A 15,007-nucleotide genomic window follows, 5' to 3' on the forward strand; every position below is an offset into this window, starting at 1 on the left:
GTGAATCTATTTTGAATTAACTTAAAACATATTTAGTAAATATTTTTTCTTATGGAGACTTAGATGCTTTTCTTTTTTGGACTAAAGATAGGAATCAGCTTTTGAATTATTATACAAATTAAGAGTGGCAGGTGGTCCAAATTGATGTGATTACTTGTCGAGCTGATGGAGACGTGACTGCTTAAGTCCATTTCATAAGCATCCATCCTCCAATTCCACTCATTGAATAGTTGCTTTAAATGGTTGATTTTTCTCTTTTTTTAATATATTTTATATTAGGGGAAAAAAACAGTGCCAAGGACTTAACTCTCTCGGAATCCATTGCAAACGTCATTACAAGGTAAGTGCCTGTTCACAGAAAAATTGTCTGTTGATTCCCATATTGTAAAAAAGCAGCCTCTTCATTCTCACCAAGTTTCTATCATTTGCTTAGGTTGTATGGGGCTTTATGCTCTGCTATTGATCAATAACCCAGTTGTCGTTTTCATCAATTCATTTCTTTTTTCTAAAAAAAAGAAAAAAGAAAAAGAAAACTTAGCAATGATTCACCAGTCTTCTCTTTAATTTTCTCTTAGGCTTTTCTTTTTTTATTTTTCTTTTCCTTTTTCCCTTCTTTAGTTGCTTTGGTTGACTGGGTCAAAAGAAGCAACCTCATTTTTTTATAAAATACTAAAATGCGGGAGTAATGAAAATAATATAAAATGAACGTGTCCAGATGGCTTAGACAATTTTAACAAGAAGTTGGCCAATATAAAAGAAGCCCACCTGCTGTGATTCCCTGTTCTATTTTTCATTTTGTTGTTTGATTTTTCTTTACAACATTCTGAGAAGAAAAGCACAAATAATCCAATCTAATTCACAAACACATTATGCAATTCCTTCTAATTTATTTACCTTAATACTCTTGCTCTTCCTGTGCAAGCTTTACCAAATACCAAGATTCCATTTTGGAATACAGTCTGCCATCAGGCAACTTGGTGCTCACTATTCTTATCCGATTCCCCTGCAGTTCTCTTCCAAAACCAATGATCTTCCCACACTCTATCCATAAGTTCAATGGGCTTGTTTTTAGTTTCAGGCAACAGGAAATACACAAATGCAGTCATCACTGCAACCCATCCCCCAAAAAAGAAGAAAATCCCAGATTTGAAGTGGCAGAGCATAGCCAGAAAGGTCTGAGCAATAACAAAAGTGAAAAGGAAGTTTACTGCAACTACAATACTTTGCCCTGCTGATCGAATCTCCAAAGAGAAAATCTCGCTAGGAACCAACCATCCCAATGGACCCCAAGACCATGCAAATCCAGCCACATATATGCATATCATAGTCAATACCAAGTAAGCATAAACTTTGCTCATGCTCCCTTGATCACCTAGCTCAGCTGCCATAACGCATCCAATCACAATTTGTGACAACAACATTTGCACTCCCCCAAATATGAACATTACCCTTCGACCCAGTTTGTCTACTATGATCATCGATATAAATGTTGCAGCTGTGCCTACAACTCCAGCTATCAGCGCGGACATGATCAGTGAAAGACTTTCACTCAGGCCAATGGTCCTAAATAGTATGGGAGCGTAAAAAGAAATGACGTTAATGCCTGTTACCTGTTGAAAAAATGGTATTGCTATTGCCATTACCAGTTGTGGCCTATACTTTCTTTGGATGATGTTCTTGAATGGGTGTTTAATAGAAACTGAGCTTGCTTTTGTGAGATCGTTAAATTCTGCTTGCACATCTGTTGTCCCTCGTATGCGTTGTAGCATAGCTTTAGCCTTTTGGTGGTCTTTGTGACGCTGAATTAAGCTGTTGGGTGTTTCTGGGAGGAAAAATGCACCTACTGTAAGGATCGAGGCTGGAACTGCTGCCATTGCCAACGAGATTCGCCAACCCCAACCACCTTCAATCTTTTCAGTACCAAAGTTTATATAGTTAGCTGAAAGGACCCCAATTCCAACACAGAGTTGGAAGCCATTGCTGATTGCTCCCCTGTATTGCGGTGGTGCCATTTCAGAAAGGTACAAGGGAACTGACTGTGTAGAACAACGTAAATTATGGAGTAATTAATGAAGCCAATAGAATATACAAAGTAATAAGCATGATCTGAATAAATTGATTAGCGTCAGGACAGAGTACCTGGTTTGCAAACCCAACCCCAACCCCAAGCAGGACACGACCGAATATGAGCATGAACAGGTTCGATGCTGCCCCATTGAGGGCTGAACCAGAGAGGAATGCAGCACCTCCTGCAATGATCGAAGGCTTGCGGCCAAAGTATCTAGTGACCGATGAGGCGAAGAAAGAAGTCACGAGACCAGCCACATAAAGTGATGATGTGAAGGAGGTTAGAAGTTGGCTATCAAATTTGCAGTAGTTGCTAATCTCAGTATCTTCCTTCATTTTGTTGTAAACTTCTGGGAAAAACTTTCTGAGAAATGGCTCCATTGAGGTCACTCCACCTTTTAGTTTCAAAAAGTAAACGAATTAGTCTTAAATCTTTTTAGTAGTGATTTGAAGGGCAACAAAACTTATTATATATCAACTTCTACTCAGTCAGTACATACGATTTCTGGCACCTGACTCTATTACTCATAAAATATAGTTATGGAAGGATTACAAAGCATGCATGACACAGGAAAAATATATATATATATAGATATATATAGTCCCCCAAGCACTAAAAGAGAACAATACAGAATTTAGTGAGACAGACCTGAAATTCCAATATCATAGCCAAAAATAAGTCCTCCCATGGCAGCTACCATACAGGATAGGACAACAAACGAGGTGATCCTGCCATTGTAAGGCCGTTCTTCTCTTGTCATGGCTAATGCTACTGCCATAGCTTAATCCTCGGGGCTGACACAGAGAGATTCTAAATTGTAGACGGTAGAGAACAAAAGAGCTTTCTCAGCTGAAGATAGTAAACTGCAGCTGTCTTCCTTGACCGATAGAGATCAGTGTAGAATAGTCAAATAAAACTATCATCTATATCGTGGGTTTCTTTGACTATTGAAGTTTACTGGGTTTCTTTATCATACTAGCTTACTCAAATGTTGTCTGACAAAGAAGCTAGAGAAGTTTATCTTGGAAGAAATTCGACTGCATGACGAATAAAATACCAGAGGAAATGAAACTTCTTCTATCGTAATCCGTAAACGTTTGCTCCACAGAATAATTATACCTGTTCTGTGCCATAAATTTACAAAAGATCTCCTTCAACTTTAACTAGTTATCAAGCCTAGATTGTTCAAGGAACTCATGTAATAAATTTGTTTTGCTTTATTGTCTGAATTCCATTTAAATTAAAATTTATGTGTCCTCTTGGTCTCTCCACCTAGCTAGGCCTTTCATCTTTTTCCCATGGAAGATTATTGATAAAAAAAAGTTGGAAGGCAAGTGAAAGTTCTATTATTATCGTTCTCAAATGAATTTGTACAACAACAAAGTTGGAAAATTTGTTAGCTGTATTTCAAGCTGTTTCCATTTTACTGTCGTCAACAGCTTCCCCTACAATTCTCTTCCAGAACCAGTGCTCCCTCCACACTATATCCATTTTCTCAATGGGCATATTCTTTGTCTCCGGCAGCAAGAAGTACACAAAGGCAGTCATAATGACAACCCAAACCCCAAAAAAGAAGAAAATCCCAGACTTGAAGTGGCAAAGCATAGATAAGAAAGTTTGCGCAACAATGAAAGTGAAGAGAAAGCTCACTGCTACAACAATACTTTGCCCAGCAGATCGAATCTCTAGTGGGAAAATTTCACTGGGAACCAACCATCCCAGAGGACCCCATGACCACCCAAATCCAGCCACATAAACACAGATCAAAATCAGAACTAAACAAGCGTACCCTTTGTCCATACCACCATGATCACCTAGCTCGGCCGCCATAAAACCCCCGACCATTACCTGCGACACAAACATTTGGATACCCCCAAATATAAACAATGCTCTCCTACCAAGTTTATCGACAACAAGCATTGATATGAATGTGGATGTAGTACCCACAACCCCTGTTACAATTGATGACAAGAGAGACGCACTTTCACCAAGTCCAATTGTCCTGAAAAGTATTGGAGCGTAAAATGCAATGACATTGATGCCTGTAACTTGCTGGAAAAATGGTATGGCTATTGCCATTACTAGTTGAGGCCTGTATTTTCTTCTAATAATATTCTTAAATGGGTTCTCAACAGTTCTCGAGATTGAGCTAGCTTTGATGAGATCATCAAGTTCTGCTTGGACATCGGTGGTGCCTCGCACACGTTGCAGCACCAGTTTGGCCCTTTCATGGTTATTGGCGCGCTGAATCAGGCTGTTGGGTGTCTCTGGGAGGAAAAGTGCACCGAGAGTTAGGATTGAGGCAGGGACTGCTGCCATAGCCAGGGAGATTCGCCAACCCCAACCACCTTTTATCTTTTCTGTTCCATAGTTTATGAGGTTGGCGGACAGTGCCCCGATGCCAACACTAAATTGAAAGCCATTGTTCACTGCCCCTCTATACCTTGGTGGTGCCATTTCAGAGAGATAAAGTGGAACTGACTGCAGATTGCAGAAGAAGCGCACGCTAATTATTAATACTAGCGAGATAAAAACTAACTAATTATTCACAATTTTTCTTTTTAAGCGATAGTTGTCGCAATTCTTAAGAATATATGAAGTGCGAAAGAAACGAAATAACTGTAAAAGAATCAAGTAGATTTACCTGGTTCGCAAAACCAACACCAACTCCAAGCAAGACACGACCAAATATTAACATGAAGACATTAGAGGCAGCACCGCCGAGAGCAGCACCGGCAAGGAACGCAGCGCCTCCTAAAAGGATTGATGGCTTTCGCCCAAACGCTTTGGTGATCGAAGATGCAAAGAAGGAAGCAACAAGGCCAGCAACATATAGTGAGGATGTGAAGGAAGTGAGCAACTGGCTATCAAATTTACAGTAGTTGCTTATCTCTGTGTCTTCTTTCATCTTTCTGTACACTTCCGGGAAGAATTTTTTCAGGAATGGTTCCATTGATGTCACCCCACCTTCATATATAGAGTTAGCACTAAGTTAAGCTTGAACTAAATAAATTAAACCTGGCTAAAAATGAAATAATCCATTTAATTTTATTAGGAAGTTGAGGTAACAGACCTGAAATTCCGATATCATAGCCGAAAATGACTCCTCCCATGGCAGCCATCATGCAAGATAGTACAACGAAGGAGGTCATCCTGCCATTGTAATGGCTCCCTTCCCTTGAAATGGCCAATCCCACAGCCATGGCTTAAGCTTACAATCACCAGTGTCAGCAACAGGAACCGGAGATAGCCAGAAAAAAGAGGAGAGTTCAAACTTGAATGGATATAGATCAATGTCAGTGTGTCGTAAGAGCAGACTTCATTGACTTGTAGAAATCACCAACTCACTCAAGTATTCCAGGAAAGCAAAAAATAATAGAAATAGTTTAATGTAAACTTGGACTTATGGAATCAAGTTAGTGGGTCAAATTATTGGAATTTGGGAGTCGCCGGTTTGGCGTCGTGTGGTTTTCACTGTCAGGGGGACAAGCAAGCCAGCGATAGGATAGTGAACTACAACGAAGAATTTGGGGAATTTTTTGAGTGCATTTCTCCCTAACCTGTACGAGTAATTTATACACAAATAATTGCAACCAAAAGAGGAAATAAATAATTATAAGATAATTTTTTTTATAATTAAGTGTCTAAATTTATGCCTAAAATCAGCATGTAATTAAACTATGATCAACATGTAATCAACTTAAATAAGTTAATAAAATTTTTAATTTCTTTTTTTAATTTTCGTCTTGGAGGATAACCGTGTAAAAGTCAATAAGAAAGGAGTATACTTTTCCTCAAAGAAGAAAAGAATCAAATAAATAAATTTGGAGGTTGGAGAAACGCCACCTGTGTATCCAACGGTTGACCAATACGATATGGGCGGCTTATTATTTGAAGATAATTAATTAAATTTAAAACATAAATATTTTATTACCATTTTTATTTAGCTGAAATGTTTAATTATCTATTTTATTTTAATACATATTCTTATGTTTTTGTATGATTTTTCCTATTAAAACGAAATCTTATTATATCTACTTTTGAAAAAAAATTCTCAATTTTAATTCAGATAATTATAAGAATATTAACAATGTTCAATTGCCTTATAAATTTTAATTTCTAATTTTAGAATTATTTTACTGTAGCTTTTTTTTATAAATTTTCCTTTTAAAAATATCTTACTATAATTACTTCAAAAAAATTAATAGCATATACTTATTTAATAAAATTTTAATAAATTCTTTTGAACCATATAAAATATATTAATATATTTTAATATTTTTTACTAAATAAAGGAACTTTATAATTATAATTTTGTTAAACAATGTTTTTGAATAAATTCGATATAATTTTTTAAATAAAAAATGATAATTATTTAGAAAATAGTATATATATTATATTTTTGTATTTTTTTCCACTAAAATCATGAAATTTAATTTGTGAGAAAATAGTGTTACGAGATTTCACTTAATCAATGGAAATTCTAAATGCATTTTAATTTTTTATATTAAAATAATTAATAAAAGTAAGAGAGAGGGTGGGGCTGCCTCACTTCCATTGCCCTTGCCCTTGCCTTGCCCTTGCCCTTTGAGGAAATTCTTTAAAATCACTCTACCCTAATTTAGTAGATAAAGGCTTGTAATGGAAAAATCCAAATAAATCAATATAAAAACATTTTCCGTGTCATAATTTTTAGTGAGATTTGTGAAATTAACATAAATTATATATATTTAATATAGTCAACATTCAGAAAAGCAAAATTCTAGAGATGTAATTCTATAAATAAATAACTTTCAAAATAAAATTAAATAATTAACATTAGAAAAAAGAGATTGCCCTAAAACTAAAATTAAAATCTATTAACCACTACCTACTATTAATCTAGACTTAGAATTTTAAGAGGTATTTAAATTTTATTTACCTGATTATTTTCTTTTTTATATAATAATTGTATTACAAAGTAATAAAAACAGTAAAGATTATAAAAATTGAGACAAAGTTGAAAAGCAAGAAAAAAAAAATCAGAATGCAACTAATTAAGTAAATAAAGTTTTATAATTAAATCAGTAAAATAATTAATCATACGATGAGCGTAGGAGTAAAACTAAAAAATAACCAAAATAAATGAACTAATGATCCAGGGTAGATAGGAAGGATTATCCCACAGAACGATTTATAGAATAAAAGAATTTGTCTCTTATTCAACGGCCGAATAATCTACACAAAAAGCCCATAAAAGATCTTCTAGAACAATTCGAGTCTCACCAACAAAAAAAGAAGAACACCATAATTTTTTAATAAAACAAAAAAAGGCAGTGCATGTACAATGAAAGAATATTTCCAAACTAGTTAGAGTTGAGTTTGACAAAAATAGGGGAAGAAGGATGCCAAACAAAACTAGATGTCACACCATAGGAACTAGCTAAAGGAGAGAAATGATGAGAAAAAATCCCACTAAACGGAAACTGATGAAGGTTACAAGAGATTTGATAATAAATAAAGAAAGGATTAGCCTGTAAATTATTGAAACCACAACTATTCTTAACTTAATGAAGGTCAAGGGAGATTTGACGAAAAATAAAAAAAGGTTTAGGCTATAAATTATTGAAACACAACTATTCTTTATCTTTTAAATATGCCAAAGCGTGAGAAAGCTAGCAAATCCTTCTAACAGTGAGTAAAGCTAGGAAAACCAAAAGTATCATGCTTATAACTTGATAGATCGAAAAACCAAACCGCTCTGAAAAAATTATAAAAAAACATTAAGCATTTCATAGTCTCAAATTGAGAGTGACATATTGGATAAATAGAAGTAGATATTAGATGTCAATTAACCAAAATAGTTAGAATATGTAGAATTTCATGAAGGCAACACAAAAAAAAAATAAATTTAGTATAATTTAAATAGTTTAAATATTTTTCCAGATACGAAAATGAAAAATTTAAAGAGAAAATTGCGTATTGTAAACTAAAATGAGCCGAATCTTAACTCATAAGAAGTTGACTGGACTGTATATTGTCCATTAGGCTTATAATGTCAAACCCAAAAATCACGTACACCAAGTGGAGCATTAAGAATAGACAGGATGTACACCAAGTGGAGCATAAGAATGGACAGGACAATCGTTACAAGGGAGGCATCAAATAAAGTGCACCAACCGTTGATTCCAAGATAAAAGTTGGTGATTAATGAGATCAGCTACCTTAATAATGTAAAAGGGGCAAGAAATGAGCCGTAAAACAATAAAATTGGATAGCACAGGAAATCAAAGATCTTTATAAGATCTGAGCATAAAGAAGTAGACATGATATTCAAGTGAATCAAGATGAAAAACAAAAACAATAAAATTGGATGGCACAGGAACTCAAAGATCTGAGCATAAAGAATTAGACATGACATCTCCAATATTCAAGTGAAACAAGACGAAAAACAGATAGTCCAGCAAGCAAGCTCTACCAAATCCATGAGCTACCCTTTTAGGTGAAAGACGAATTAAAAAAGTAAATACTCTTCAATAAGCGAGCCCACAAACTATCCTGATTAATTTACTAATCACGGGTTTCACAATATTAAATGAAAGCAAAATCTGTCGACGATTAAAAATTAAATAAAAAATAAAATATTAATAAGAAAATTCATAATTGGACTTGTAATCATTATATCAGTTCCATTAAGGACAAATTTGAATTCATTTTGTAAGAAATGGATTTAAATTAATTTTTGCAAATCATGCAATAGTTTAATTTATTGTAAAATAAAAAATTAATTAAATTAAATTTGTACGATTCCAAACAGATATTTAGTGACTAATACATCCTCCCTTTCCTTCTCTTACTCTCCCCTATCACTTTCCTTTGCCTTCCCTTTTGCAGTTCCTTTTGAGTATATGCATTATTTTTCTTTCATGGACCCAATGATTCTTATTGTATTCAAGTAAATAAGATCAAAAAGCAATAATTTCTAAAGTCATTCATGACGATAACTTCCTTCCGTGACTCAGTTGTTTACTAAAAAATTGTATTTAGCTCTTTGCCAGTTTATTTTTCAATGAAATCCAATCTTTTCAAAGAAAAAAAAAAGAGAGAGACAAGAAGGTATGGACACAAAAAGAAAATGTAATATTATATATTTATATAAGCAGATATAATCATGTATGCTATATATAGTATAGATAATGGTTATTTTCTGCAATTTTTCTTTTAAATATTTATGTGGGATTAATTTATAATTAAAATAAATACACATAAATATATAATTTTATGTACAGCTGAGCATTTCATGCCTGGACCATCTTCGTCCATCATCACGAGAAGTGGATTTGGGCTAATTATTAATTTCTCTTGCACACTATTCGGCCTACTTCTCCAGATATTCCAACATTTTTAGATTAAAATGACCCAAAACTCCTAAAAACTTAAGGCTTCGAGTCCATAACTGTAACCAACATTGCTGCCATGCCCCACTTCAACCGACTGTCTCTCTAATCCTACGCCAAACCATAATAATTATCATTTATTAAAAAAATAACAATGAATAAAAAGCCCAGATGGCAACAATTAATGCTAATGGTGAAATAGGTAGTTTCATCCAACGGAATTAAAATAATTAAAATAACAGTACTAATAAATGAATTACGATGAAAGTAAGAGTTTAGGGATGTAAACGGGTAGGATAGCCGCAAAAATTAAATTATTCGAATTTGAATCTGATTTATATTTGTAATATTCGAACTCGTTTCGAACTCGATTAAAAATTAATTTAAATTATCCGAATCTGTTTCAAACCCGATTATTATTATCCGAATAAAACCCGAATCCGTTTAATTTTATATATTTTAATTAATAATTTATATAAAAAATATTTTTCATTAATAATTTTTATTTAAAAAATTTAATATTTCTAAAGAATATTTAAATTTAAATTTTTAAATAAAAATATATAAATATTATTGTAAAATATATTTTTTATATTAAATTAATTATTTATATAAACGGGTTCGGGTAGTAGATACCTGTACATAAAACCCGAATCCGATCCAAACCCGCAACGGGTATTATTTTTAAAATTCGAACCCATCCCGAATCCGATTATAACTATCCAAATCCGTTCTATTAGGGTTTGGTCGAATCGGATATCCGAAAATACCCGATCCGTTGCCATCCCTATACTAGAATTAAATCAATTTAATTTAATTTTTTTTAATATAATATATTTTAAATCACTCATTATTTAAAAATTAATAATTTAATTAATTAAAATTTACATTATAATGTCAAGTAATGAGAACAAAATACTCTTTTCAGTATTTTAATTAATATAAAAGCTAAAAACATACATAAAAATAGTAAATAATTTCTAAAATTTTATTATTAAAAATAATATTTTATTACAAATTATGATTTATTTAGTTCTTAAATAAAAATACATAAGCTTTAATTGATTAAAAATTAAATTGAGTTTATTTAATCTTAAATAAAAGTCTTAAAAGTTTAATTTAACTTTTTTTTTCCTTTTAAAAATAAAATTTCTAATAAATATAAGTATAAAATCTTTAAAATTTGAAAAATCTCCCATTAATATAAAAACAATTAAGGCCACCTAGCTTATATAAATACGTTAAGCCCAAACTCAAAAGATTAGATAACTCTTGGAAGAGTCAACCGCACCAAAACTAAACTCGAAGCAAATTAACACAGCGTTGCTGCCTTTCTCAAAATGTCCCCTTGTTTCATACAAAGCCGAGGAAAAAATCTCTGTATTAAGAAAGCACCAGAAGTACTGAGGCTTCATTCATCAGCTCCATGCAAATAAAGATAAAGGAAAGCCTAAAACTCAGTGTTTTATCGCAAGGCTTCAAATTCAATCGGATGGAAGGATCGGTAGTTCAAAGCAGGTGGAAACAAATAAGGGCCGAGGTCCGATGGAATTTGGCCGAGCTTTGGCATCTCACAATCTTATAGCCATTAATGGACCAAAGACCGTGATGAAGGTGTTCTTAATGTCCCTGAGTTACCGATTCATGTAGGCTGCGTTTTAACTCAAACCCGAAAAAGTTGAGAAGTGGCAAAACTTTACAAAGAGGCAAAGTGCACATAATCTATATGCAAAATAATATAAGTAACACACTTTCTCACATACATGAATGTGAAACACTTATGAGATGCTCAACATTAGATTTTTTTTCTAGAGATACAAGAGATTATAAAAACATTGAATTATTGACAAAAAAACACTTGATAAGTTAAGTGTAACGACCCGAAAATCGGACCGCTACCGGCGCTAGGATCCGGGTCGACTTAAGGCCGCCGGGACCCGTAGCAAGCCTGACATAAAACCTGTGAACCTGTATAATCCCATACATGATCAACAACATGCATAAAAATTAAAACTTTTCTCTTCATAAACATAAACCAAACTCAACCTGTGCATAAATATAAACATAACTTTGATCCCTCTGTGGGATCTCATCTGTGCCCTCAAAGGGTAACATAACCTGTGTTGAGCTGGTTTACATAAACATCATCAAAATCTCTAAGATCATGTGTAAAAAGGGATACAACATTCTATGGTCAAGCACACACTAACATCCATAAAACTCATTACATGACTATGCTGTACTTTTACATTACAATTTGATCATGTCCATTGCTAGCTATTACATAAACATGACTTCTTTACACTATCCTGACTCCTGCTATATCCTGTACCTGCAAGCCTGGGGGTAAAGGGAGAGGGGTGAGCTAAAAGCCCAGTGAGTAGAGCTAGTAAAACACGTTAACACTATGCTCTATGAAATGCATCATAACACAAACAATCCACGTAAGGGTTGGGTGAACTTGTCACCAAATAGTCCAAGTTAACTCTGTGCCAGGCCGTAGCATGGGGTCCTGGTCTTCCTGTCATACATACATTACTTACCTTTTTCCCAGGGCCTCCTCTGGGCTCCTGGTCTTCGAGTCCCATAACCGTGCCTTACTCTGTGCCAGGCCTGTAGAATGGGGCCTGGTCTTTCTTACTCTGTGCCAGGCCGTAGCATGGGGTCCTGGTCTTCCTGTCTTGGACTAATTGGGTCATCCGACATTCACCCACATCAACAACAATTTATGCAATGCGGCATATTCGTGAAAACTAATGCAATCATCCTATTGCATAATCATGATGCATGAAACATGATAAAACATTTAATTTAAAAGATTGAGTTTAGTTCCACTCACCTCTGGCTGACTCTGACAATACCGAAGCAGCTGAACTCACTGCTGGGGTCCTCGGTTCCTCGGGTCCGAACCTACACAGGTGGACTCAAATGAGGGACCAAACACACTTGAACATAACTCTAAAGTATTCCCCAAAAACCCCCTAAAACATCCTGAAAATATCACATAGAGATATGCATGAAGTGGCTCAACAGGGCACTTTCGGCGGCACCTTCGGCGGCCGAAAGTCCTGGACAGATCCGAAAGTCAGGCACTTTCGGCGGCACCTTCGGCGGCCGAAAGTCCCAGACAGAGACGAAAGTCTCTTTTCGGGGGCAACTTCGGCAGCCGAATGCTGCCTCCACAAAGGGGGTTCGGCGGCCGAAACTCCCTTCGGCGGCCGAACCTGGTTTCTGCCAGAAGGGCAGAAACTTGGTTCACATGAACCCCTTGCCTCCCAAAACCTCAAATCATGCATATATCTCAACCAAAACATGCATACAAGTTCCTAGGGGTCTCAAACAGTCATATACCCCAACTACAACACTTCAAACACACATAATCAACACACATTGTTCAAAACATCAATGTATACCCATAACATCAACATATACCCTAACATGCATTTCTACCCATAAATCTTGCATAAAACTTACTTACAACACATAAGGAGCTTAAGATCGGCTCTTACCTCTTGAAGATCGAGAGGGAGACGACCTAAACTTGGAGATCCACGAAAATGAGCTCCTGAGTTCCCAAAGCTCCAAAACTTGGTTTAAATGCTCAAAACTTTCAATGCAAGCTTAAAACTCAAGAAAAATGGAAGAGAGTTGGAGGAAGAGCACAAGAGTTGCAAAGGGAAGGTCGGAAGTCTGCTGTGGCCGAAAATGGGAGAAAGCTCGCCCATTTCGGCTAAGTCCCCTTTTTATAGGTGGCTGGCCAGGCCACGTTCGGGGGCCGAATGTGCCTCCGCATCCATGCAAAGTTCGGCGGCCGAACTTGACTTTCGGCGGCCGAACCTTTACTTCCCTAATTCATGCTTTCGGGGGCCTAACGTGCCTCCAAAACTCATGCATGTTCGGCGGCCGAACTTGGCTTTCGGCGGCCGAACCTGGGTTTTCCTCCAATGCTATTTTCATGCAAAACTCATTTAGTTTCATACTTTAAAACCATTAAAATTCATGAAAACATTTTATAACACATGTTTTTACCCTTCTAGAGGTTCCCGACATCCGAAATTCCACCGGACGGTAGGAATTCCGATACCGGAGTCTAGCCGGGTATTACATTCTCCCCCCCTTAAGAACATTCGTCCCCGAATGTTCCTTAACTAGTACATACATATCAAGAAACGTAACATATATACTGAACACATAGAACACATAGATACTAACCTCTAAAAGAGATGGGGATACTGTTGGAGCATGGACTCCCGTGTCTCCCAGGTACACTCCTCAATATTGTGGTGGTTCCAAAGGACTTTCACCATCGGGATTTCCTTGTTTCTTAACTTTCTGATCTGGGTGTCTATGATCCGCACTGGCTGTTCAACATAGGTGAGATCCTCTTGGATCTCCACATCAGGCTCACTAAGAACCTTGCCTGGATCTGACACGAATTTTCTCAACATAGAAACATGGAAAACCGGATGGATTCTCTCCATCGAAGCAGGTAAATCCAGCTTGTACGATACATTCCCAATCTTTTGCAAGACTTCAAAGGGTCCGATGTACCGCGGAGCCAGCTTACCCTTCTTCCCGAACCGAACCACTCCTTTCATTGGAGACACCTTGAGCAATACCAGATCCCCCTCCTGAAACTCTACTAGTCTTCTGCGGATGTCTGCATAACTCTTCTGTCTGCTTGCAGCTGTCTTGATTCTCTCTCTGATTATGGGTACCACCCTGCTGGTGATCTCTACTAGTTCAGGCCCTGCCAAGGCCTTTTCTCCAACTTCCTCCCAGCAAACAGGTGACCTGCACTTCCTTCCATATAAAGCTTCATATGGAGCCATCCCAATGCTAGCATGATGGCTGTTATTGTAGGCAAACTCCACCAAAGGTAGATGCTGCCTCCAAGAACCGCCAAAGTCCAGCACACACATTCTGAGCATATCTTCTATGGTCTGGATGGTCCTCTCTGACTGTCCGTCTGTCTGTGGATGGAAGGCTGTGCTAAAATCCAATCTAGTACCCATGGCATTCTGCAGACTCCGCCAAAACCTGGAGGTGAACTGGGGTCCTCTATCTGACACAATAGAAACAGGAACCCCATGCAGTCTGACTATCTCATCAACGTACACCTGCGCCAACTTGTCCACAGAATAGCCACTCCTGACAGGGATAAAGTAAGCAGATTTGGTGAGTCTGTCCACAATCACCCATATGGAGTCCAATCTGTTGGACGTCGCCGGTAACCCCACTACGAAGTCCATAGCTATATTCTCCCATTTCCACTCTGGAATAGGTAGCGGGTTAAGCATTCCAGCCGGCTTCTGATGTTCCAGCTTCACCCTCTGACATACTTCGCAGGCTGACACAAACTGTGCCACTTCTCTCTTCATAGCTGGCCACCAATAAACTTTCTTCAGATCCTGATACATCTTGGTGGCTCCGGGGTGAATGCTGTATCTTGCATTATGAGCCTCTCTCATAATGTCTCCTTTTACCCCAATGTCATCTGGTACACAAAGTCGACTCCCATAGCGGAGGATCCCCTTATTGTCGAATCTGAACTCACTGTCCT

General features: G+C 36.5%; 2 protein-coding genes across 2 annotated transcripts; both read right to left on the reverse strand.

Moving 5' to 3' along the window:
* Window positions 1-744: 744 nt before the first annotated feature.
* Window positions 745-2,859, reverse strand: LOC110618164 (hexose carrier protein HEX6). The gene is made up of 3 exons (XM_021761245.2): window positions 2,717-2,859; window positions 2,140-2,462; window positions 745-2,036 (listed from the first exon to the last, which is right to left on the reverse strand). The coding sequence occupies exons 1-3, from the start codon at window positions 2,844-2,846 to the stop codon at window positions 966-968; spliced, it is 1,524 nt and encodes a 507-aa protein (XP_021616937.1). The 5' UTR covers window positions 2,847-2,859; the 3' UTR covers window positions 745-965.
* A 585-nt stretch (window positions 2,860-3,444) lies between these two features.
* LOC110618162 (hexose carrier protein HEX6) lies at window positions 3,445-5,556 on the reverse strand. Its single transcript, XM_021761244.2, has 3 exons — window positions 5,142-5,556; window positions 4,713-5,035; window positions 3,445-4,549 (listed from the first exon to the last, which is right to left on the reverse strand). Exons 1-3 carry the CDS (start codon window positions 5,269-5,271, stop codon window positions 3,476-3,478), a joined length of 1,527 nt encoding a protein of 508 aa, XP_021616936.1. The 5' UTR covers window positions 5,272-5,556; the 3' UTR covers window positions 3,445-3,475.
* Between the last annotated feature and the right edge of the window lie 9,451 nt (window positions 5,557-15,007).

Source organism: Manihot esculenta, chromosome 6, assembly GCF_001659605.2.
Source record: "Manihot esculenta cultivar AM560-2 chromosome 6, M.esculenta_v8, whole genome shotgun sequence".
NCBI classification, from domain to species: Eukaryota; Viridiplantae; Streptophyta; class Magnoliopsida; order Malpighiales; family Euphorbiaceae; genus Manihot; species Manihot esculenta.